At 36.3% G+C, this 26,185-nt stretch overlaps 1 protein-coding gene across 8 annotated transcripts in view; it reads left to right on the forward strand.

The window, feature by feature from the left end:
* Positions 1-794: 794 nt before the first annotated feature.
* The window catches only part of ABCB4 (ATP binding cassette subfamily B member 4), a 108,875-nt gene continuing 83,484 nt past the window's right edge, over positions 795-26,185 (forward strand). For 5 of the 8 annotated variants that reach the window (XM_081287871.1, XM_081287875.1, XM_081287877.1 and 2 more), the window contains exons 1-12: positions 795-1,165; positions 1,351-1,436; positions 4,102-4,156; positions 6,950-7,100; positions 13,424-13,481; positions 14,583-14,774; positions 16,106-16,277; positions 17,256-17,380; positions 19,997-20,168; positions 22,463-22,576; positions 23,710-23,820; positions 24,006-24,131. In XM_081287871.1, the coding sequence (XP_081143997.1) occupies positions 1,357-1,436; positions 4,102-4,156; positions 6,950-7,100; positions 13,424-13,481; positions 14,583-14,774; positions 16,106-16,277; positions 17,256-17,380; positions 19,997-20,168; positions 22,463-22,576; positions 23,710-23,820; positions 24,006-24,131 (1,356 nt within the window). In that variant the 5' untranslated portion in view covers positions 795-1,165; positions 1,351-1,356. Of the gene's footprint in view, positions 1,166-1,350; positions 1,437-4,101; positions 4,157-6,949; positions 7,101-13,423; positions 13,482-14,582; positions 14,775-16,105; positions 16,278-17,255; positions 17,381-19,996; positions 20,169-22,462; positions 22,577-23,709; positions 23,821-24,005; positions 24,132-26,185 lie in introns of those variants that run through there. The other 3 variants (XM_081287874.1, XM_081287876.1, XM_081287878.1) reach the window with 3 other exon arrangements.

The following is a 26,185-nucleotide window of genomic DNA, read 5'->3' on the forward strand; positions in this document are numbered from 1 at the left end:
CTATTTGTTGAACTAGTATCATGTTTTAGGTACAGCACTTTTACCTAGTACTTAATTCATTTATTTCTAATTAGTTTATTCTTAACTCATTTATTCCTCATAATAATCTGATAAGGGACATGTATTTATGCTCATTTTACATATGAGGAAACTGAGGCCTAAGGAAATGAGTAAAGTGTCCAAAATCACATAATTAATAAGATGTGAAGTTTGGAGTTTGAAACTCACTGGCTTCAAAGCCATGATGCCCTTTGCTCCCTGTTTTAAATTTCCTTTGGGGAAGAATAGGGAGATTAATCAGAAGAAATAAGAAACCACGTTCATATGGGAGCTTGGTGCAGAGATAATTTAGTATAGGGAGAGGTCTAGGATTAGCGCAGAGAGCCAGGGCACTGTACTAGGACTCCCGTTTACTGAGGCAGTATCAGACAGGACTTAAACACCCTTGCATCTGTTTCTTCAAATGTAAAGAACGTGGGTTTTTAATTACTCGATCACCTAAGTTCTTTCCAGCCCTTAAATTCCATGTCTCAAGTACTAAGGGAACACTATGTTCCATTTCATTAAAGAGCGTAATGTGACGTTTCCTGTCCTGTCTTGATTACCTCTCACCATCCTTGGAGTTGGTTTTGAGTTTGCTGCCACTATCAGAACTAGGGATGCAGAAGTGGAAATTGAGCCCAGTGCGCTCTCTGAGTTCTCGCGCCCTTATGATGGCTGAGAGTCTGGAAACTGTCCCCACGTGGGTTTAAAGGAAAAAAAAAAAAAAAAGCCGAGTGCTAAGAGAGTGACAGTCACTTGCAGGGGCTTGGGTGGACTTCTGGGCAAGGTTCTCAGCGGAACACGCTGGCTTATCGGCCGCAGCTGGTGCGGCCGGGCCGGGGCTGGCGGCTAGCCCAGGTGGGCGGCAGCGGTGGCCCGGCGCCCCCGGCGGCGAGGGCGGCGCGCTGGGCCCCTCGCGCTCTCCTAGCCGGCGAAACGAGCCCGGCGGGCGGCCGGAGCTGCTCCTGCGGGCCCGGGCCCTCGCCCCCGCGGTAGCGGGAGGCGTCGCTGGAGCAGGACGCGTGTGGGGGGCGGGGACGAAGCCGCGGCGAGCAAAGTCCAGGTCCCGGGTCCCCAAAGCCCGCACGCTCCGCGGCTCTGCCAGAAACGCGCGAGATCCCAGGTGAAGGAGGAGGGAGATAATGGGGACTGTGGGCGCGGGCGGTGCAGTGGGACTTCCACCTGGAGCCTCCGGTACAGACCCGTGCTCCCGCTCAGGGGCCTCCCGCCTGGGGTCGCGAGGAGGCTGGTGGTCCCCTCAGAGCTGGGCCGGGTGCACTTGGACCTGAGGCTGTGGTTTCTTCCCAGGCTGAGATGGATCTTGAGGCAGCAAGAAACGGAACAGCTCGGCGCCCCAGGACAGTGGAGGGCGACTTTGAATTGGGCAGCAGCAGGTACATCACCAGTGGCCACCGGCTTTTCCGTTACACGTGAATCAGCAGGGCAAATTCAGTCCTAGAAAGAAGTTGAGAAAAGTGGTTGATGCCTTTGGCCTTTGAGGAGGCTTCTTTGGAAGGTTATGTCTGAGGCTCTGACCTTGAAGCAGAAGTTTCAAGTGGCCTCAGGAATGTCACTGAGGCTCCTTTTGGAACAGGCTCAGAAAGAAGAGTTGTCTTCCTCTGTGCCAGGGTGATTCGATGAATATTGGTGGCGCATAGCATTTTTTGTGTTACTTAATTCTTAAACTTTTACAGATAACTTTCATTATGTCTCATATGATTATTCATGCTTCTAGAGCATCGGACATCTGCTATTGACAGTTGTGCTTTTTGAATAAGGGGATTGAGGCAAAATTTCTTCCGTTATTTCTCTTCCTCTTTGTCGCATTCCTCCCCCTCCTCCTATCCTAGGCTTTTTCAGTACTTCTTTCTGGGAGGTGAGATGGGGAGGGTAAACTTGAGCAGCCTTATTCTTCGGTAACCTTGTGCTTCCAAATCAGTTTTTTGTTCAAGTGCAAAGGAAAACCTCAGCACTTCCATTACTTGTGGGTCTTTCTCCAACTCCATCTGGGTTGGTTCCCCAGCCCCTTATTAAGCACACTTTACAGGCTTTGGTAGGGACAGAAGAGCCGGTCAATGGTGTGTTTCTGTTTCCTCTTTCACTGTGGGAACAGTGAATCATTTTCATCTTTAGCCTCAAATAGTTTATGAGGCTGCTGCAGTCTCTTAGTTCACACCAGGCCACCCAGAACTAATTGACCTGTGTCATGGAGTTATCACCCAGAGGAACAAATTTATCAGGTTCTGTAGTTGGTCCTCAAGCTGCAAGGGACCTGATTAGCTAACTGAAAATATGCCTATCTGATACTTAAACTGAAGCATTATTTTGGTCTATTAACTTGTTTGGACAGTGACTTGCTCTGTTCCTTCTAAGTACTATGGTATTTATTCACAGAAATTTTAGTTTTTGCCATATAGAATTGGAAAAATAGGTAGATAGTATTACTTCTAGTAGAAAAATGAGGTTTTTATCATCTGGCAATTTAGGCTGGGAATGACTGTGAATCTATTAATAGATGGTATTTTCATGAAGAAGGCTATTTATGTATTGCACTGGCTGAACATTTGATGAGTGCAAAAAGGAGCTCTCCCTGCAAAAGGTGTGAGAATACTCTGGAACCCAGGGAAATCCTCAGCAGAGAGGCTTATAGCTTTCTCTTAGAAAGAAGGAAACCACTCAAAGGAGAAATGCATAAAGTTAAGAATAAGTTAAGGTTCTGAGGTTATGAAATATTACTGGTATTACTTTTTATAAAAGCAGACTAAAGCTTATACATTCAAAGGAAGGTAAGGACATTTCAGTTATCTAGAGCAAAGTGGGGGTTAGTTATATGTTTGTCCCAGTCATGCTGCCAACGGCCCCTGGCATTCTTTTGAATATATTTAGCAGCAGATGCTCCATCCAGTGATAGCAGTAAATATCATAAATACACAATTTGGGATCAAGTCTTATGAATAAATTTTTATCACCCATCTAGAGAAATGTTTCAGGATAAAAAAAACTCCAGCTAATGTTAGAATTAATGAATACTTTGAAAAAGTATTAATAAATATTAAGAAAATTAGGAGCACAAAGCAGAAGTACTTTGCAATTTTAAGTGGAGTTGTCAGGTAGAACTTATTTTGAGTATTTTAAAAATATGTTTGTGATGTGCTGGGGATTAAACCCAGGACCTTGCACATGCCAGGTAAGTGCCCAACCACTGAGCCTAACCCTAGTCCAGGTCTTATTTTGAAGGCCATATTTGAGCAAGGACTAGAAAGAAACGAGAGGAAAGAGCTGTGTGAATCTGAAGGGAGAGCCTTCCTGGCAGGGTAACTGACAATGCAAAGTCCCTGAGATGGGAACATGCTTGGAGTGTTCATGTAGCAGCAGAGAGGCTGGAGTGACAGTGAGAGGTGTGGTCAGAAAGTAACAAGGAAATGGCATGTGGGGCCTTAGAGGCCAACATAAGGATTTTGATTTCTAATCTGAGAAAAATGGGATCCATTGTAAGTTTTTGAGCAGAAACGCAACAGGATATGATGATATGAATTTTTAAATAATGGTTACTAGTTGAGGCAGACTGAAGCAGGCATATTGAAGATGGAGTGACTAAGTGGGAGGCTGGTCTACAGGGGATAGCAAGAAAAATGGGGAGAAATTGTTAAATTCTAGCTGTATTTTAAATGTAGAATGAATAGGACTTCTTGACACCACTCTCTGAAAACCTCCAAGAGAATGGTCTTTATTATTTTTAGATCAACATGTACTTTGTTTTAGGAGAAAAATTGATTTGGCAGATATTATTAACATATTCTTCCCTCTGTTGTAGGCTCTGTAACATAGACAACTATTTCTCTTTATCCATATGTCCTTGTAGTACCTTGGACAGTTACCTTTGCACTTGGTGGCTGCCTTACAGGGTTTGTTTAACTGGGTAATTTTGACAATTGTGGACATCACTCTTTTATATTTGAAAATACTATAATTTAACATCATAACTACTAATATTTATGCTCAATTGACTGTAAAATATTTCATAACTATTTTTAGTTCAAACAATTATATTTTTTACAGCAACCAAGACACACAAAAAATGAAGAAAGTGAATTTGATTGGACCATTAACATTGGTAAGCTGTGAAATATTAGATTGGAATAATCCTACCTTTCATTCATATTTGGGGTCATGAATTAGGAGCTGCAGAGCAAGTACTTTAAGATTGTCTATAAGCAGTGATAGATCTCTGCTGTACCTGTGCTGTCTTATGTTGGTTTATAAGGCAATGGCCCACACTCCCAAGATGGATAATAAAGGAGAGAAGGGTAGACTGGCTATGCCACAGGGCAGAGATAAATAGGGTACAGGGGAATTAAAAATAGGAAGTGTATTAATAGCACCATAAAAACTTACCAATTTCAGGAAAATGTATCTTTGCTTTGCTTCACACCAACTCACCCCCACCACCAAAATATAGTTAGAGATAAGCTTGCTTATATGGAGGGTAATTGTAAACTACAGAAATTTTAATAATAATTGAGAAATCTATATCCACATTTACTTCCAGGAAAAGTGGTTAAATATAGGACACCTAGTAGGGATTCTAATTAAGACCTTTTTGTGTTTGTGTGTGGTTTTCTGCTGGTGCAAGGCAGCCAACATATTTTTGGAAGAAATCTAATCTGTTTTTCATTTGTAATATGTCTCAGAGAGGCAGTCCAAGAAAGTGTTTGCCTGCCATTGGTAAATAGGATGTGTTTCAAACTGACAGCCTTTATTTGATAGCAAAGATGTTAGAATTAAACAGCTTGTCAGTAGAAGCCTCCAACTTAGTAAGTAAATGGATAAAAAGACATCAAAATATCCACACATTTCTCATGTCACCACAAAGCCCCTATTCATTCTCTTCTTGCTTATTCTTTGTTGTTGCTTTAAAAGATTCAGTGAGAGTAAAAAAATTGTAATTTAGTGCTTTGGAGAAAACAAAACTTGGTTTTAATATACAGGTTTTAAATCTGTCTCCTGTAGCAAAGAAAATGCTCCACACCTTAGAGTAGAAACAGAAAATATCATTTGAGTTTAGAAGACTTAGTTAAATTGAATTTAAATTTACTCTTTATTCTGCCACCGAATAGATATTTTTTTGTCCTGAAAAAGTTTAAGAAAAATTGTTTTGTTAAAAAAAAATAGCTAAAAACAAATTTAGGTTTACTTAGGATGTTGCTGTGAAATTCGCCCAATTTTGAACTTAAGCTTAAAGACTGTTAATTTTAATTCAATCAACATGAAAAGCATTAAAACATTCCTCAGTGTCACATAATGTCCACAAAAGAAAACACTACCTGTCAACCTGAGCCTGTTCTTTGAATTGAAACTGACAGATCTATTTTCTTTTGCCAGGAGCTACTAACCCTGGGGACAGTAGTCCCTTTTGTAGCAATTTTAGAAAACCTCTCCCACTTGCTCTTTCTTTCTTTTAATGGACTAGGTTCTTTTTTACTCTTTTGCTCATGATTTTGCTTGCTCCTTTGGTTTCATTCTGAGCTCCACCTGGCTTCTGACCTATGTCTCTTTCAGTACTCTTTCTTGTCCTGTGTGTTGATGATGGAATTTGACCCCCAACCCCGGACCCCAACTGAACTTCTGGAACTCTTTGAGAACAGTTTGCAACACACCCAATCCCAACCGTGTGCTTCCAACCTCAGATTCACCTAGTTATTGATCCAGCCTGACTCAACTTTAGCCCTCAGATTCTAATCTACCATCCTGACTCATTACCCACTCTGTCAATAACTGTTCTTTTTTCCCAAAAGGTTGGTGAATGAAAAGTATAAAAAGAGAGAAAAGATGCAAAAAAATAGAGACTAAGCTATAGAAATGGAAGTGAAAGAAGATGTAGTTTGGAAGGCAGAGGAGGAAAAAAGAGCAAAGAATCATAGAGAGGTCCATCAAAAATATTGAGAAAAGATGAGAATGGAGAGAATTAAAAAGACAGAAAGAAACAAAGTGTTATGACACTGATGTGCAGTTAGCTCTTTGGGGTTGTGAAATTCACTGTGACAATTGGTGCCATCCCTCCTCTCTGTAGATAGTACTAAGTCCAAGATCTTTGCATAGCCCGGCAGGCCTTTTTATCTCTCTCTAATATCCTCTTCCAAGCCTTACAATATGATCTTCAGGAATTCCCTGTTGAGAGTTACTTAAATACTCCTGTAGACTCCAGTCATCTTGCTGTTTTAAGCCTAAACATCCCCTACTTCTGCCACATTCCGCAGTTGCCCATCCTTCAAGATTCTACATGGTCATTCTCTCCATCAGCACCACTTTCCTGAAGTCCACAGATAGGCTCCCCATTAAATGTGTTAGAACACTTGACTACTGAGCTGAATTAACCTTTTAAAGGGATCTAGTCCTCAAACTTGGAGGGTCTAATTGCTGTCTATTTTTAATTCTCTCTCTCAAAGATTCTGAATACTGTCTTAAGGATATGATGTGTGTGTCAACTTAATGTCTGTCCCTTGCTGGTTTAATTTATAACCTCAGAGGCTCTGGGAGATCAAACAATATTATTAATGCAACCAAACCTATACCTTCTGATTACATTATAATCGTATACCTAAATCACATACTAATTAAACAGAATTAGATTGATTTCTTCACCCAGTATAAAATAAAAAGAATCATGAACAGTTTGCAACACACCCAATAAAAAAGTATAAAAAGTATAAAAAGAGAGGAAAGATGCAAAAAATAGAGACTAAGCAATAGAAATGGAAGTATAGTCTCTTAATGATTTGGATTGCCGTTCTCTTTTTTAAATGAAAATCCAAAGGGCATAAAATTGTGGAAAAAGAGAAATTAATAAGATAAGAATTTAACAAAATAAGCATTGTTTTCTTTCTTTTTCTTTCTTTTTATTTTTTAGTTTAGATACTCTGATTGGCAGGATAAATTGTTTATGTTTTGGGGAACCATCATGGCCATAGCTCATGGATCAGGTCTTCCTCTCATGATGATAGTGTTTGGAGAAATGACTGATAGATTTGTTAATACCAATGGAAACTTCTCCTTTCCAGGTAAGTGTTTTGTGCTCGCTTGCGCGCGTGCGCTCGCTTTCTCTCTCTCTCTCTCTCTCTCCTTTTTTTTTCAATGTGTAGTATTTCTTTAACTGGGTGAGAGATTCAGAATTTATTATAATATTCATCATCTACTTGTTTAAAGATTTAGACATCTGAATGACACCAGATATTACCAAAGGAGTTGTAAAATTCCTAGAAAATCCCTCAAGTGCTCATTTAAATTTCAAAAAATTCATGTGTGCTGTTTGACTTTAATACTAAGTAAGGCAACACACAGGAAGATTTACATTTCAATAAATAGAAAAGTCATTCTACTTAAGGATGGTGGAATATAACAAAATAATCTATGTGATGTCCATTCCATCAGTGATTACTGATAAGTTACAAAATACATCATTAGCGTGACAATACTTCTTAGTTATGTTCAGCTTGTATTATGTTTCCTGTTTTAATGTTTTTCTCCTGCCCACCTCTCTTTAAAAAATTACACCCATTTCCTGTGTCCAGTTTTTTTGGATCAATCAGAATTGGATATGACACTTCACTAAAGAGAAAATGGATTCAGTGTGAATCCAAAGGAATTCACCCAAATGACTATAGTTACTGAAAAGTTAATCTATGAATTAACATCATCTATAAAAGGGGCCCTTCCAACACTGTTGGAGTAGGGATCCAGAACTTATGCTTATTTTCATAATCTTCAAATTCAATGTTGAAAGGAAGATTTCCATGGTTTCTACCAAGCCTGATGGCTGTTCCTCCAAGCAACCTTGAGGCCCCTAAGCTGTAGAAGACCAAGTAAAGCTTTACTGGCAGACAGATAGTAGAATTAAAATAAATAAATGTAAATACATATGTATATGTATGTATGTATGTATGAAAGACAGCTTTTGTATTTTAGCAAAGATAACAGAAAAATGTACTTCAACATTTAGATATTATTCCATAAGAACTCTTATTGTTCACTGATTAAGAACAATGTTTAGTTGCAGTCGTAAAGCATGAGTACAATTATGTAAGAGAATACAACTGCTTGATTATTAATATAGTAGGATATGTTTACATATATTTATACCTTTTAGAAATCCAGTTGTCCTTTGAGTAGTTAAAGCAAGCTCCTACAAAACCAGTTTCTTTATTCTCAAATATTATTATCTCTTAAAAGAATCTCTTTATAACAGCAACAACAAAAACAGTGTTTTTTCTTTGCATTTACTATGTGCTATGTCCTACACCAATTACCTTATATATAGTATTTCACGCAACCATCCTAAGAACAGTCTTACACGGTAGATAATATTATTCTCTGATATATGAAGAAACAAAGGCTTGGAGGGGACAAATAACTTGTCCATAGTTCACCATTGGTGAGTTTTTTAGGATACAATTAAAACCCAGCTCTTTCTATCTTCCCAACCATGATTATGACCGTGTGTATTTTACCCAGGGGAAAAAAATGGGAAAGTTATAAATAGATTTCTTAGGCTTGACCAGTGACAAAAACCTTAACACAAATACTGTGAAGATGAAGTTGGAGTAGGAAAGGATAGTTTTAAAAGTCTTAAAGGATGGCTAGGGTTGGATCTGCATGGTACAGTGCTTGTCTAACATGTGCAGGGCCCAGACTGTAAAGAGTCTTTAAGGAAGTGAGAGAAGTAGAAATTTTATGTTTTCTTTTTATGTTTCTTTTTCTTTTAGAAGATCTAGATCTATTACGTATTAATTTGTACATAGGTATGTATTTGTGTGTGTGTGTATATATATATATACACACACACACACACATACACATATATCAGAGTGATGCCAATAATGAAACCCAACTATTAATCAAAAATTTGTTTCTACTCAGAGTTTCAAAAAATCTGTTTAATGGATGAGTGGATAAATAAAATGTGGCATATGCAAATAATGTGATATAATTTACCTTTAAAAAGGAAGGAAATCCTGACATGTGCTACAACATGAATGAACCTTGAGGACCTTATGTTAAGTAAAATATGCCAGTCAGAAAAAAGGCAAATATCATATGATTCCATTTCTATGGGATGTCTAGAGTGGTAAGAGTTGTAGAAGAAATGGAAAGCAGAGTGGTGATTGCAGGGGCTTGGGGAGGGAGAAATGGGAATTTGTTGTTTAATAGGCATATAATTTCCCATTAGTTTTGCAAGATGAAAACTTCAGGAGATTGGTTGCACAACAATGTGAATATGCTTAATACTACTGAACTGCACACTTAAAAACAGTTAAGATGGTAAATATTATGTGATGCATATTTTATCCCAATTAAATTTTTTAAAAAAATTAGATTAAAACAGTTCAACTCACTTATCACAAATCAGTTTGCTTTTGGACCAATTTTCTTAGTCCTGTTTTTGTTTTTACTAACACAAGAAGAATTCCACAGCTTGTTTATTTGGAGCAGTTTGCTTGTTTTGCAATCGAATGGCTTTGAAGCTGGACATGGCAGGCAGGTATTAGGTGGTATGCCCAGGGGCAACTTCAAGGTCTTTCCAGGGAACTGCGTGAGTAAGTGATTGCTGGAGTGATAAACTCATGAGAGTTTCCAACTTTGTCTCAGCAGCCTCCAAATACACACTCTAGTTTATGAACCTTCACGCTCTGTAGCCATTTGGTCACTAGGCTGTCTTGGAGGAATTGGAATGGAAAGTCCCACAAATATGATGAGTTTCTAATACCCATTCTTTGGTAGTTTGTAAAACTATTATTCTTGGATCTCTTTGCAGGAAATGTCTTTAAAGTCTACTCAGTCTAAATTCAGAGTGTTCGTTGGTATGTTTGGAGTTGCAGAGGTTAGAAAACAGCATGGGAGGTGGGAGCAGATAGGGTATTTTGCAGAGGCCCTAGCTCATCAAATAAGAATAAAGTTTATTTAGAGTCTACTCTTTATAGTTGTTGGATTCTTGGACAACTAGACTCAATGGAAGCCAAATGTGAAGGGAATGTTAGAAGAGGAAAAGGTTTAAATTACAAGAGGATCTGACAATGACTTACTGTGTACAAGCCCATCCTTGTCAACAGAATAAGAGCTACTCCATGACAGGGTTGTTCCCTCACAATGATTCAGTTGTTGAGAAACTATGCACAAAACATTTTGCATCCAAAACCTAAGAACAGAGTCATAGAAAACAGTTCATCTGCAGAGTCAAGAACTTGATACCTTTGATGCCAAGACTATGTGATTACAATAATCTAGAAAATCCTGTGGGGAAATGCACCCTGCATATCCTTGCATCAACTTTCCAGCTGAGGGAGAAAAGTCATGTTTGAGCTCCAGATTACTTTAATTAACTGTTCATAGCGCAAAGATGCCTGAACAAACCCCAGCTCTATTTTTTTTTTTTTTTGCTGCTGAATAGTTCTATATAATTAAAGAAGTCCTAGTCAGAATCAAGATAGGCAGGCATTGGTTTACTTTGATGTTCAAATGTGACAAGGAGGACTCTGCTTCCCTAATGCCCAATGTATTCACTTATTATTCAGAACTCATAATGTAACTCACTGTGTGACAATGGGAAAGTTGCTTAACCTCTACAATCCTTATTATTCTCATCCTTGAAGTTAATGACTTACTGATAGAATTAAATAAGGTGATTTGTGTAAAGTATCGGAGCATAAATGATCAGTAAATATTGGGGAAACTAGCTGAAAACTTGGTAATGAAACAATCAAACTAGGATTTTATTCTTCATGTACGATATGGATGGATTTTAAGGGAGCTCTCTAAAATGAATAGGTAATTTCAACAGTTTCCCCCATTTCCTTGTTATGGGAGGCATTCAGGTACTCTGGTGTGGGAATTTTCCATTTTGTCACATTAGAATAAACTGGGGTGCTTTTAAAGCATACTATGCTCTGAGCTCAGCCAGAGGTTCTGGTTTAATTGGGCTTGGGTAGAGCCTAGGTATCTTTATTTCTTTTTTGGGGTACTGGGATTGAACTCAGAGGCACTCAACCACTGAGCCACATTCTAAACCTATTTTGTGTTTTATTTAGAGAGAGGGTCTCACTGAATTGCTTATCACCTTGCTTTTGCTGAGGCTGGCTTTGAGCTCATTATCATCCTGCCTCACCCTCCTGAGTCACTGGGATTACAGGCATATGCCATTGTGCCTGGCCTGGCACATCTTTATTTTTCCAAGGTTCTCAATGATGTCAAGAAAATCAGACCAGTTAACCACTTGGGGATTGTTTATGGGACTGAAGCATCTTAGGTGGCATCTGACAATACAGGTTCAGGCTCTTTTCATATATAGAACCCCTTGACTTTTTTTTTTCTTAATATTTTTTTAGTTGTAGTTAGACACAATACCTTTCTTTTAATGTGGTGCTGAAGATAGGCGAGCGCTCTACCACTGAACCACAACCCCAGCCCCATAGAATCCTTGACTCCAAGGATCCAAGCCAATACACATTTGTCTTGCTTATCTCTAAACACCAATACTCTGGGCTTCCTGGGGGATATGAGGTTGCTCTGGTTATTAACCCTAAATTAGATTGCCATTCTTGGCCTGGGACTCTTGAGAAAGGAGCAGGTCAAATCTAGAATGTTGATAGATTCTTATTTCCTAGGAGGGAGAGTCAACTTGGAATATGATATTCTTATATAGAGGATTAAAAATTTTGAAGTAGGTATTGGAAGAAAAAAATCTTAATTAAGTTCAGAGAGGAAAAACCCAACAATGCTTTCTACAAATGATAACGATAACTGTAGAATAGCTTCTCTGCCTATAATTCCAAACCCAGTTCTTATTTCCCATAGCTAAGAGCTCAGGAAGGAAATGGGCACACAGAACCAAACTAAACTGATAAGAAGAGAAATAAACTAGGGTAGGATTCCTCAAGGGTCTGATAATTATTCAAGAGCTAACCAGAAACATTTCACATCAGTAGGAAAAATTATGGTACAATCTGGACCATTAGCTGGCGATTAATACTGATGATAGCTTAAGTTTTAAACTAACTAAAAACTTATCTTTCTTTGAAAAAAAAATAAGGGAGATACACATCACCGAGAAGACATGACCCCTAGGCTATTTACACATGTTAAAGGAACAAAAAAAGATGACTTTGTCTCCAGGGTAAAGGAGAAGTGCCTACTTGCGCATTTCCCCAGTGGTGTGGTTTTGATTTGTCCTATTATGTCATGAATACAATAGATACCGGCATTTTCCTTTTTATTTTTTTTCACTCTGTGTTTTCTTAAGTGAAAGTAAGTCATCACCTCACTTGTCAAACAGTATAGCATAGTGTTAGAGCATAGATCAAATTGCCTAGGCTGGATTAAACTCTGCAACTTGCTAGTTGTATGGCTTTGGAAAAGTTACTTCACTTCTCTCTGCTCAGTTTCCTCTTCTATAAAGTGTGGACTTATCAAATAGTCCCACCTCATGAAATTATTGTGAAAAATTAAATGAATTGATGCACATAAAACACTCAAAACAATGCCTGACGTCCAATAAGCATTCAAGAAATGATAGCTGTTATTAAAACAGGCAAACCAGGAAAGGCACTGAGACATTTTTTATCAAATTAACAGATAATAATTTCCTTTCGATTAATACTGGTTAAAAAATACCAGAAGACAGTATGGCTAGGAAAGAAGACATAGAATGTAGAACTTGAGCAATTGCCAGCTATCGCTGTCTTATCTTTGAGTAATTCAGATATCTTCTATCTTTATTTTTTTTGGATGTAATTCAACCTTTCTCTTACATACGTCATAAGGAAGCATGTTAAAGGAAAAGCAAAGATATAACAATAAAATTTACAGAATCAAGTACTTATAAAGTACTTTGAGCCACCAAGAAACAAACAAACAAAAAAAGTGCCCCTTACATTTTGTTTCAATTTTAACCATTTCTTTTGGCCTCTTCTGCCATGTGTATAATTGTGTCCCCTGGCCTCCTGTCCTTCATCAGCCCCTCTAGGCTATCTTAGGAAGCTGCTTACCAAAGGTCAAGACCCCTAGGATGGCAAGAACCCTGGAGGGCTTATCTCCTGCTCTGGGCACCTGATGTCCTGAACATAAACCCCAGGGCTGTGTACCTGAGTGAAGTGAAAAGTACACTTGAGTGTGAAGAGGTGAAGAAGAAAGAGAGAGAGAGAGAGAGAGAGAGAGAGAGAGAGAGAGAGAGAGAGAGAAACTTTATTAGAGCAACTTAACTGTAGCATCTTTTATATATGGTTTATATGGTTTATATATTTATATTCTTAATAGATTTTTAAAATCTATCAGTGCCTTTTAATCATTTAACTTCTAAAAATGTTTTTTAAATTTTTGTTTTGTTTTCATTTAGTGAATTTTTCATTGTCACTGATAAATCCAGGCAGAATTCTAGAAGAAGAAATGACGAGGTAATTTATGTATACATACATGTGGTATACTACTTTTAATGTTTCACTTGGAAATAATTCAAAACTATAGAGTTGTAAGAATACACAAAGAATATCTGTACTCTTTACCAGATCCACTTGTTACTATCATTTATGCCTCAGTCCCCAGTATCAACTAAGTTACATCCATCATGGCCCTTTACTTCACCATGGTACCCAAGAATAAGGATATTCTCTTATATAACTACAGTAAAGTTATAAGCATCATTAAATTTAATATTCATATAATACTTTCTCTAATCTACTATTTGTATTTCAATTTGACCATTTGATCCAACAGTGTCATTTATAGCATTTTCCCACTCTTGCAGTCTTCTCAATAAAAATCTCCAAAGCCTGTAACATAATATTTCTGTGACTGCATATCAACTGATTTTGCTGATTAAAATGTGATCTATATGCTAAAGCAGGCCTGAAAAGCTTCTATCTGGAAACAACTTGTATAATTAGATTAAAAATTGAGAGTGTTGAAACATATCTATTGTTTTTTAAATATACTAACTTTCTACTTACTTGGTTAAACATCTACTCCAAATTAATTTGAATTCATGATGTTCTGCCCTATTATTTTAAAGAATATTTTTGTATTCTGTCAAAGAAGAAGAGATGCTTTTTGGTTATTTGTGTAAATGATATGGAAAACCATACTAAGTATCATTTCGCTTGCTCTGTTTATTTCTATATTTGCAATATGTAAATATGCTAGAACTTTTTCAGTATAATATAATATGCAAGCCTAGGATATAATTATGAAAGAGGAGTTAAATGGTATTTACAAATTATCAATAATTTAAAATGAATCATTAGCACCATTTGTTTTTGCAGTTAACCACAATGATTCATTTGTTTTAACTGGATAATAGTTTAAGTAAACAGACTTGCCATCATGAAGTTCCTCATCTTGTAATTTAAGAAAAAGAGGAAATTTAAGGATTTATTATAATGTCTTATACGGTCTTCATGGTTAGTTTAGTAAACTGCTTAATTTTCAATTCTGAAATTTCTCTGGAAAGAAATGAATAAAGGACAGTATTCAAAAGAATCTTTCTAATTATTTTCCAGATATGCATATTACTATTCAGGATTAGGTGCTGGAGTTCTTGTTGCTGCCTATATCCAAGTTTCATTCTGGACTTTGGCAGCTGGCCGACAGATTAAAAAAATTAGGCAAAAGTTTTTTCATGCTATCCTACGACAGGAGATAGGCTGGTTTGACGTCAATGACACCGCTGAACTCAACACACGATTAACAGAGTAAGTGTTATACTTTCATCAAAAATTAACCACTAACTGTGAAAATTTGCTGGGGAAGGCTTATGTGGAAACAAATCACTAGATTAAGTAATTGATATAAATTGGAGATATATCATCTGATCGTCAATCCTGGAACCATCTACAGTCTGTCCCACCACATATTTCTCATATCCATTAATGTTCTTCACAATTGTATAAAAGGTTGACTTGAGAAATGAGTGCACATTTGAGCTGTTTGTTTCTCATGGAGTTTAGGGCCTGACAGGGGCTAGACCTTCAGGAATGATGGTCATGTAGATAAATGAATGATTGCATTAATTCGCTAAGAAATTTGTTTTAGTAAGTATTGACTCTTCACTTTTTCAACATATATTTCAGTGGCTACTATACACTAAGCAGTCTTCTGGGGGCTTGGGGTATATTAGTGAATAAAGAAAACATCTCTGTCCTTTTGGTGCTTACATTCCAGCAGGGGGAGATAGAAGATAAACTTTTCCTGATGGAAATTCTGGCAAGAGCATCAGGAGCAGTAGAGGTCAAAAAAAAGGAGGGACAATCAAGGCATCTAGAGTCATAGGCCTTAATAAGGGCTTTAGCTTTCAGTCTGGGAGAAATGGCAGCTACTGGAAGTTTTCAGGCTGAGGAGTAACATGATAATTTTCAGAGGATCACACTGACTGCTAGGAGAATAGAGTCACTGTCAGAAGCAAGGAACTCTTCTCTGTTTTTCCCTATACTGTTGAATACCCCTTATCTCAAATGCTTGGGACAAGAAACATTTCATATTTTGGAGTATTTCAAATTTTGAAATATTTACCTAGACTTCACCTGCTGAGCATCCTTAATCCAAAAATATGAAATCTGAGATGTTCCAAATTTCTAAAACATTTTGAGCACCATCATCATGCTCAAAAATTTCAGATTTTGTAGCATTTAAATTTCAGGGGTTTTGATTAAGGATGCTCAACTTGTAATAGGAAATAATATTTCCCTGTGACTACTGCTTGTTACTGCTGCAATCCCCTTCCTAAGTCCTCTTCTTAAACAAATTGATTCATGTGTTCAAAATGTTAATGCGCTTCTAATAGGATTACCAATTTAATACTATGGAGTTTAATAATACTAACTTCTTAGAAGCATGAACTAATCCTGAATTTCTTCCTTTGTGCAGTATTTAGGTGGGGAAAGTATCATTCAAGAGGCTAAGACTCTGAAAGAGGCTTACAGTAGTATGAACATGTTTTACTTATCTATGTGTTTGTTAAATGTCTTTTTCACTTTTCTAACTCAAGACCTCCTGCCTGTAACCACTTAGGTGTGATCTTTTTTAGTGACATCTCCAAAATCAGTGAAGGAATTGGTGACAAGGTTGGAATGTTCTTTCAAGCAATAGCCACGTTTTTTGCAGGATTCATAGTGGGGTTCATCAGAGGATGGAAGCTCACCCTTGTGATAATGGCCATCAGCCCTCTCCTGGGACTCTCTGCAGCTGTTTGGGCAAAGGTCTGTGAAGCCTGGGCATTTTCATGTGTGTTAACCCACACATACAGTTATTTTTATTACCCAGGTGCTGGGACTTACACAAATCCGTGTTAAATGTCAGTAGAAACCACATCTAGAAGCATGTTGGAATATAGAGCTTTGATAAGGAAATTAACTTTTAATATCATTTAAAAGTCACAGTTCTAACCTCAATTACAGGCTTTTAGCACTGCTGTATTATTTCTTTAGCTAAATCTTCTGGCACAGTAGTCTAAATGACATGCATGGTTATATCCCTATTTAAGGAAACACTTTTAAATGTAACATTCCTCCAAATTATTGCATGACTTCAAATAAAGTTGGTATTTTTTGTTCCATTTATTTTTAATTGTTACTCATGACAGTTGTGTTGCATTGTGCCAGTTTTGCCTTATGATAATATATATATTATATATATAATCTGCTTTACTTCAGCTAACACTTCAGAATTGAGAAGTTCATTGGCAATTTTTGTTCATTCTGGGGCTGATGATTTACTTAGTGAACTACTTGTTCTCTCTATTTGGATTCTCCCTTTATTTTTCTCCTGAAACATCTTGTTTGGCCATCTTATTATTCAGTAGATTGCCCAGGAGTAAGTCTGAAATTATTCTCTTTGTAGATAAAAATCATGACACATTTAAGAGAAAGCATAAGGTTTTAATTTATTTTACCTTACAATTAACAGTGAAAAAATAGAGTAGGTGTGGAATTTGACACTATTGCCAAAAACACTATTTAGAGAATGATGTGTGGTTCCTTTTCCTGACTTCTCTTGGGAAGTCTGCCAGCTGAATCAGATCCAGCCTTTGTAGGAGGTAGAAGCAGCCAGTGGATTGTTTGACTTTGATGTTTGGTAAAGCAAAGGGTTTTGGAAGAAAAAGTAGGTAAAGAGTGACCCAGACTATCTTTTAACTTTTTTCCCACTACAAAAATCATGACTGTTTCTCTTCTGTCCAGATACTCTCTGCGTTCAGTGACAAAGAACTAGCTGCCTATGCAAAAGCGGGTGCCGTGGCAGAAGAGGCTCTGGGGGCCATCAGGACCGTGATAGCTTTCGGGGGCCAGAACAAAGAGCTGGAAAGGTCAGGAAGGTTCTTTGTCCACCAGTTCAAAGAACCCACTTTTACGTTTTGTTGCTCATTCTTTTGTGGTATGTGTTTGCTACTTTGTCTTTCCTGATATTAACCCTCCCTCCCCAGAATATAATCACCCTGTACTGTCGGCTGCACTTCGATGTCAGGCACACTCTTTTATGTTCCAGACTCCTTAGGAAGTCTGATGATGCTTATGGACTCCCTTCTAGGAATACTGTTTTTAAATGCATAAAACAGAATGTTTAGAATTACAAAGGACACCAATAATATTGTGGTGCAGTTATCAAAATTCTTTTTTCTCTCCCTTGATGATTCTAAACTGGAATGTAGGAGAGGAAAAACCTGAGAAAATATGGACCTCTTACTTATAGTGCAGGATTTTTTGTAGGACTGTATGAATCCTCCAAAAATACAAGGTGAAACTTTCCAGCCTGACCTCTGGCTTTCAGTCTTAATGGTCCAGAGTAAGCCCAGCAAACCCAAACTCATATCTCTATAGCCTTGTGTAAATGCTTTTAAAAAAATCAATGGCACATGCCTGTAATCCCAGCAGCTTGGGTGGCTGAGGCAAGAGGATCACGAGTTCAAAACCAGTCTCAACAATGGGGAGGCACTAAGCAACTCAGTGAGACTCTGTCTCTAAATAAAATACAAAATAGGGATGGGGATGTGGCTCAGTGGTCGAGTGCCCCTGAGTTCAATCCTTAGTACTGAAAAACAACAACAAAAACCCCACATTTGATTGGTATATAAAGAGCTGTATATATTTCATGTGTACATCTTGATGAGTTTGGGAATGAGTATGCATCCATGGAAAAGAATTGTGCTTTATTTAAATATAACTCATGATTTAATATTTTCCTTTAAAGAACAAAGTCCCCTAATATAGACAAAGTATGAATCCATGTGAAGAATCTTCTTTTTCTGTGTTGTAGGACTCCTGATACTCACGGCCCTTTGAAATAAAAACTCTCTGGAAGCTTTCTAATGTTGAAAAGCAAAGCTGCCCCCATCCTTTCTGTTTCATCTTCTCCCTTTCTATTCCTTAATCCCTCTTCAAAACCAACATGTTCCTGGTTCTCTAACCTCTTCCTTTTTTCTCTCTCACTGCTGCTTCCTGTACACAATAGTCCACACAGGCCACACTAACCCTCAGTTGGACCTCAGGATGTCAGTGTAATCAGTGCCGCTCCATTAGCCGCGGTAAGCAAGCCACCTAAGTGAAGGTAACTACAGTATGTCTGCCACTGTCACCTGAGCCCTGTGTCACACTGGGACAGATGTCAATCTTGCTGCACATGCTTTGAGGCTCAGCCATGCAGAAGTATTCACAGTGCTGGGTGTGGCATGTTGGCTGTCACCCCACAGAGGCAGCTCTGCTAAATTGATGTGGCATCCAGTATGGAGAAAAGTACTCTGAAGAGTTGGGCACTTTTACTATTTAAAAAGACAATATTTTTGGTGGCAGCATACTTTTTGTAAAAGCTAATTCCCATGTCTCATATGGTTGAACCAAGAAAAAAAAGGTGGTGTTGCTGGTTTGTTGTTGTTGTTAAAAAGAGAAATACCCTAAATTCATATGATATTTCCCCCTGAAGCTTCATTGTATATCCATTGGATACCTTTTCAGATTTCAGGGAGCCCAAGTTAAATTTTACACACTCTCTGGATCTACTGTGGAAAAGCAGGCTTAATTTAACTTGATGTAAGAAAAAAAACATAATTTAACAGAATCAATCTAAACATTTGTACATTTATATCAAATTATAGAACCAGTAATATGAATTTTAATTATTATTCAAAATTAAGAGAGTAATAGAATGAGCAAAATTTAGGAAGAAATGAAATTCCAATGATTATAGTAATATGAATAAGAATTAGCTGCTTTTGCCAATTATATGCCAAGTACTATACTATTTTTATGATTATGTATTTACCTCACAGTTATCTTACTAAGTAGGCATTAACTCTATTTTTCAGATGATGAAACTAAACTAAAAAAAAATCTGTATCCCATATTGTGACCACTTTATAACCTTGAACCTAGCTGGACAGTTGAAGGTCACCTTGATTTTTTAAAAAAATCAAATCAAGAAGCCCAATTTTATGTCAAAAAATGTAAAATTTCTATCCCTTACCCACTAGAGCAATAAAGAGAATGTTTTCTTTTTTTCTAGAGAAAAGAAATTGACCTGAGTGAAAAATCTAACCACTTTAGAGTCTAGAATGCAATTTACATTTTGTCTCCATTCTTGGTTGTTCTCTTTACATCCACCTTGACCCTGACTTGAAATGTTGGCCGTGAATGTGGAAAGTTCTTCATATCCCAGGAGTGACACTTCACTCTGGAACACCCCCAGGAACACTGGTTGACCTAACGGGGACTAAGGCAAATGGGTCCAGGCTAGGAAGGAGCAGACTTGGTTCTGTTCTAGTGTGAGCTGATCCTTCATGGGGTCACGTCTCAGCAAACTGGGTCTCACCAAGGGTTTGTTACTTTGGTAGCTTTGTTCCTTAAACCTCTGACTATACAGGAGGTGAGTATGGCTCGGATTATGAATTGTTAATTCTTACTATAACATCTCCCCCCTCATTTTCTGGTAGGTATCAGAAATATTTAGAAAATGCCAAAAAAATTGGAATTAAAAAAGCTATCTCAGCAAACATTTCCATGGGCATTGCCTTCCTGTTAATATATGCATCCTATGCACTGGCCTTCTGGTATGGATCCACTCTAGTTATATCAAAAGAATATACTATTGGAAATGCAATGACAGTAAGTAATTTTCCTAATATTCATGATGAATCTGAAAATATTATTTCTATATATACCTTCTCTTTTCCTTCACATTCCTCATTGGGGAAGGATGAGCTGTGATTACAGGGTTTTCTCTTTTGGTTGATCTTTGCTGTGCTGTGAGCAGTGCTGGCTTTCTGGAACATACAAGTTATAATTCTGAGTTGGACAAAACAACAACATATGGTTAGATCATTTGAGAAACATTCAACACGTAAAGGTAATAAAAATGTAATGAATTTATGAATAAACAAACATCTATTAGAGTCAACCTCATTCTGTTATTGAGTTTCATTGTATAAGAAAGTATTATTGTTATAAATAGAGCATTATACAAGAGAACATTAAAGTAATGAAACATCTACTATCTGAAATAGAAGATGTATTGGTTCATTTTTCTATATGAAAATACCTTCGTTTCATAATTGTAAAAATAATATGTATTAATTATACTAAGGATTATAATACAGAATTCAAAAAATTAAAATCATTTATAATCTAATCACCTATATATATTTGATAATTTTTGGTGTGTATCTTCCAGATCATTTTCTACATATATGCAATTTTTTCTTTCCAAATTATAATCATATTATGTATACCTTTTTGTAATTTTTTTAATAAACTAGCAATACTCTGTGACTATATTTCTGTAACAGTGACAATCAGAACAACATGTAGCCATTTAGCCATAAAGAACAAAATTATGCCACTTGTAGGAAAATGGGTGGGACTTGAGAACATTGTGTTAATCAAAATAAACCAAACTCAGAAAATCGAGGACCATATGTTTTCTCTCATAAGTGGAAGCTATAGAAGAAAATGGGAAAAGAAAGGTGTGTGTGGTGGTGGTGGGGTGTCTCATGAAAATAGAAGGGAGCCCAGTAGAATAGAGGAGAGGGACCAGGGCCAGGGAGTGGGGAAAGAGGAAATACTGGGGAACAATACTTAACAAATTATATTGTTATGTTGTGTGCATGCATGAATCTGAGTCTAGTTTTTCTCACTTGCATCTCCTCTCTGGTGTTAGTTGAGAGGTTTACCACCTTTCTTCATTTCCGTGTTTACTACTGAAGCTCTATGAAGAAGGGAGCTTGAATCCTGACTTTGCCATTCACTTTTTGTGATGAGCTTGTCTTCTGGGTTTCCTTGTTTGGAGTATGGGGACGATGATATCTCCCCTAGCCCCACAGGGCTGAGTCACACTAGCATGAGGGAGCTCTTCACACATGGGCTCTGTTGCATTAACTTCATAGCATCTGTTTTGGTGGGAATTTTTTTTCTTTCATGTCTGTTTTGTGGATTGTGGACAGATATTTGACTGATTGGGATTCTAGGTACATGAATGTTACTGCCTTTTGAAAAAAGCCAAACTATACACGGAAATTTCGCCATGCCCAGAGAGAAAGGAATAATCTATCTTCATTTATGTTCTTCTCAGTTAAATTATGCTATTAATCTAGATTCCTGAAACTATATTCTGGGCTTTTCTCTATCAGTTTATCTTCCTGATGAAAAAGTATGAAGGGAAATATTTTTTGTGTTACAGTGTAGAATAACTAAGGGGATTGCTAACTGGTGAACATAGGAATGATTTGGTGTTTGATAAATGGGTGAACTGTTACTTTTTACATTAATAATCTTGCCCATCCATCAATCAATCCATCTATCCATCTGTAGTGGTGGTTTTTAAAGAAAATTCCATAGGCCAAAATCTACCAGGTTTCATATTGAACAGCCTGTCTAATTTCATGAATAACTAGAGAAAATCACATAGGACTGGATAATACCATGATGGAAAAGTGTTTCTCTCTGGTAGCTTTAGCTTCAGAATCAACAAAATGGGCTTGAAAAATCTTTCTGACTTAAATGTTCAGGAGAAGAGCAGGAAGTTAGCCAAAAAGTTGTGTGTGTGTGTGTGTGTGTGTGTGTGTTTTGAGGGCTAGAGAAACTCATTGGGTAATGAATGCTATATTAATCATGTGAATTTTCCTCTTTACTAACATTTATTTTAATTTTTAAACTTTTTATTGAGATGTTAGAAGTGCTTATTACCCTGATTTAGTGATTACTCATTATCTACATGTATCAAGTTATTATAATATACCCAATAAAGATATACAATTATGTCTCAATAAAAATTAGAATTCTAAACAATTTAAAATGACAAACCTAAACCAACCCTTCATGTAGTATGTTTCCAGCAAGTCATAATGCAGATAATAATGAATGCCAGAAGGTGATGTGACTTTTCCTTATGTTCTTTTGCTCAGGTCTTTTTTTCAATCCTAATTGGAGCTTTCAGTGTTGGTCAGGCTGCACCATGTATTGATGCTTTTGCCAATGCAAGAGGAGCAGCCTATGTGATCTTTGATATTATCGATAGTGTAAGTAGTTTATAGTTTAATGCTGAAAATGTCTTTAAGGCTTAGATAATTAAATCGGACTTTAGATTACATTTTTTTTATTCAACTCTACTAAGTTATACTGACTCCAGCAGAATTTTAAAACATGAAATTAATGGCCTCCTCATAGTAATGATTGAAACAAAATGACCCTTAATGTGTACATAAATTTATCTTTAGATAATATATCGGCACAAATTTTATTTCAGAGACATACATTTGTACTAGTGTGTTATTATTACAGTGCAAACTAAAGATGTTTGTTTTCTTAGTTTTTCTCTCTCATGCTATAGCCAGATTGAGAATATTTTGATTTCTATATAGGATGGAGCAGCTAGTAGATAAGTTATTGATAGGACTAAAATTGACAGTTTGTTTTGCTTTGATATGTCCCCCCAAAAATTATCACTGCATTTTTATAAGATTTTGAATCAACTGTATTGAGTTGAGTGTACCACTGTGATAAAACCATTTTTGACATACTCAAGTGTGACACTACATTTGCACAAATAAAATGCAAGTAGATCACTGAAATTTGATAATTTAATCCAAGCAAAACCTCTTATTTCATTGATCTAAATCTTGAAAAAAGTGCTCAGTTTCTGAATACATTGGAAGTTTACATGGTTCCTAAACCATGTTGTAATCATTACTTATTCAGTGAGTCTTCTCAAACTAATCCATTACAGTTACTACTTAGGAAAAAACTGATTTTCCCTAAATACCTGGCCTTATCAATTATAGTATGTTTTTGTTTTTGCAGTTGTATAAGTATGCATATCCCTGAATGTTTAGAACATTTATGAAGATATACCAAAACAGAAAGTAAATAGTGCATGAAATGACATTAATATTTATTATGTGCTTTTCAGAAAAAGCCTGTTTTCTGAAAAAGAATGTTTCCTGAAACTGCACATATAGGTGCGCATGCACGCATACACACACACACACACTCTCTCTCTCTCTCTCTCTCTCTCACTGTGGGTTCTGTCTCATATTATGGATATTGTGCCATTTCAGATTCTATTTTGGAACTTTCTGAATCATATTCCTAAAAAAATGTATTTATTTGTTTATTCTATGATGAAATAGTCATTGAATTTTGTTTTATTTAGAATCCTAAAATTGACAGTTTTTCAGAGAGAGGACACAAACCAGACAGCATCAAAGGGAATTTGGAGTTCAATGATGTTCACTTTTCTTATCCATCTCGAGCTAATATCAAGGTACTGCACTTGTAGGAATTCCTAACTCAGGTTGATTATTTCATCCTCTTAAGATAAAGTCTGTGTTATTTTGATATTAATGTGCTTTTTGATTTAAGATTTTAACACCTTTATTTGATACTTTTTTTTCCAAATTCTTTTTGAGGGCTTTGTCGTGAAATATGTTCTTTCTCCTTTTGCCTCAGATCTTGAAGGGGCTCAACCTGAAGGTGCAGAGTGGGCAGACAGTAGCCCTGGTTGGGAACAGTGGCTGTGGGAAAAGCACAACGGTCCAGCTGCTGCAGAGGCTCTATGACCCTGATGAGGGTACGGTAAGTGGGAAGAACCAGGTTCTCAGAAGCTGGGTACAGACTGGCCCTTTGAAGTTGGTTTTCTAGTATCAAATTTTCATGTCAATCCAGTTTTAGCAGAGGGGCTACAGAATTGCGACACATTTGGATAATCATACACTTTTGGTCTTGTTTAACAAATGTATTCAATAAAAGCCATAAAAATTACAGAAGCCAACAAGGCTCTTTTTTGTTCCAACTGATCTTTTCCTAGCCCCCTAAATTACTGGAGGACAGTCATTCAGACTGTCGACAGTATTACTTCCAGTGAGTTATTGGGTTTGGTCAAACATGTTCCATGTAACAATTGTTGACAGTCTGGTAACCAGGTGTCTTAGAACAGCAATTAAATTCAGCAAAAACAGCTGAATTTTCTTAAGCTTTGGAATATCTAACGGGGAAAGTGAGATAGTGTCTGAAGAAATTTAAGTCTCTTAAGAAACTTATTGGCCATGAGATATATATATATATTTTGTCCTTTACATTTTTCTTATGAATTTAAACTTACAGAAAATTGAAAGCCAGAAACCCACATATACCCTTCACCTAGATTTACCAATTGATTATATTTTGACCCACTTTTTTTATTCTCCTCTCTTTTTCTGTGTATGTATCTGTGTATTATATTCACACATATACTTTAGAATATATTTCTTAAGAAGGATATTCTCTTATACAAACACAAAACAATGATCAAAAGCAGTAAATTACCATTAATGTAATACTAATCCACAGTGTACATTCAAACTTTTCTTAGTTGTCCCAATTTAAGGGTATTGGGTTTACCTGATATTAAAATGTATTATAATTTAATAATTATAAAACAAAAGATTATAAAATAAAAATAACTAAAGCAAAAAGAATATTAAAAGGTATAAGGATGGAAAAGAAATCTTAGCAAAATACAAATTTTCTAGGATAACAGAAATTATTTATTTAGTTAATTTGATAAAATTAGTAAATATTCTTGAAAAAATCTGATATTAGCAAGAAGGAACAGAGGCCCATCCTCATTTACTAAAGTAAACCCTAGTTTGTTTAAGTGTAAATATTGTTTTTTTTTTAAAGAATCTAGTAAAATAATAATCATTGAGGATAAGTGATCTAAAAATATTCCATTTTAAAATTATTAATGGAATAACATGTTTTTTAGAAAATATGAATCAGTAGAAAAAGAAACTCTTCAGAAATTTTAAAATTCATTGTTCACTTTATAATTTAATAATTTTCTTACTGTTGAAATAATAGAAGAAATACTTAACAATAATTTGATTGATTCAGCTTTTCCTTAAACCCTGCTCCAATAAAAATCAATAAAACTAAGGTAAAAGAAAGCAATAAATTGGAACAAAATATTTGATATATATAAAAGATATCATATTTAATATTTGAGAAATTAATAGGAATCTATGAAAGCCATCCTGCTCAGCATGGGATATAAACACAAATATCTTGAGAATAAATAGATATTTGTAAAAGTTTCAAGAAATGGTCAACTTTATTTATAAATATATAAAAATGAAAACAGAGATAAGCTATCATCTCACACCTATCAATTTAAAAAACAAATTAAGGGAGGCTGCAGTTGTAGCTCAATGGTAGAGCACTTGCCTAGCATGTGTGAGGAGGTGGGTTTCATCCTCAGCACCACATAAAAATAAATAAAGGCATTGTGTCCATATACAACTAAAAAAAATTAAAATAAGGCCCAGTGCTAGTAAATTACAGTGAGGCAGATACATTTATATGTTCCTGCTAACATTGTAAATTGTTAAAATATTTTTAAAGAGTTGTTTAGGCAGCCTTTATTCAATAAGCATTAGATACCCAGAAAACAGCAGTCATTGGACAGGTAAGCAATTATTATTAAAGGAGAAAAATAAAGCATACTCTTCAAGTTGGTGATTCTTTGCTTTTATAGTTACTTTTAAAGGAAGCCAAATATCTGAAAGGTGAGAAATGCTGATGTAAATTATGGTATGTCAAATATATTAAAACACCATAATGCTGTCAAAATGGTAGATAACCTAGGTAGA

Source organism: Spermophilus citellus (assembly GCF_964194105.1).
Source record: "Spermophilus citellus genome assembly, chromosome: 3".
NCBI classification, from domain to species: Eukaryota; Metazoa; Chordata; class Mammalia; order Rodentia; family Sciuridae; genus Spermophilus; species Spermophilus citellus.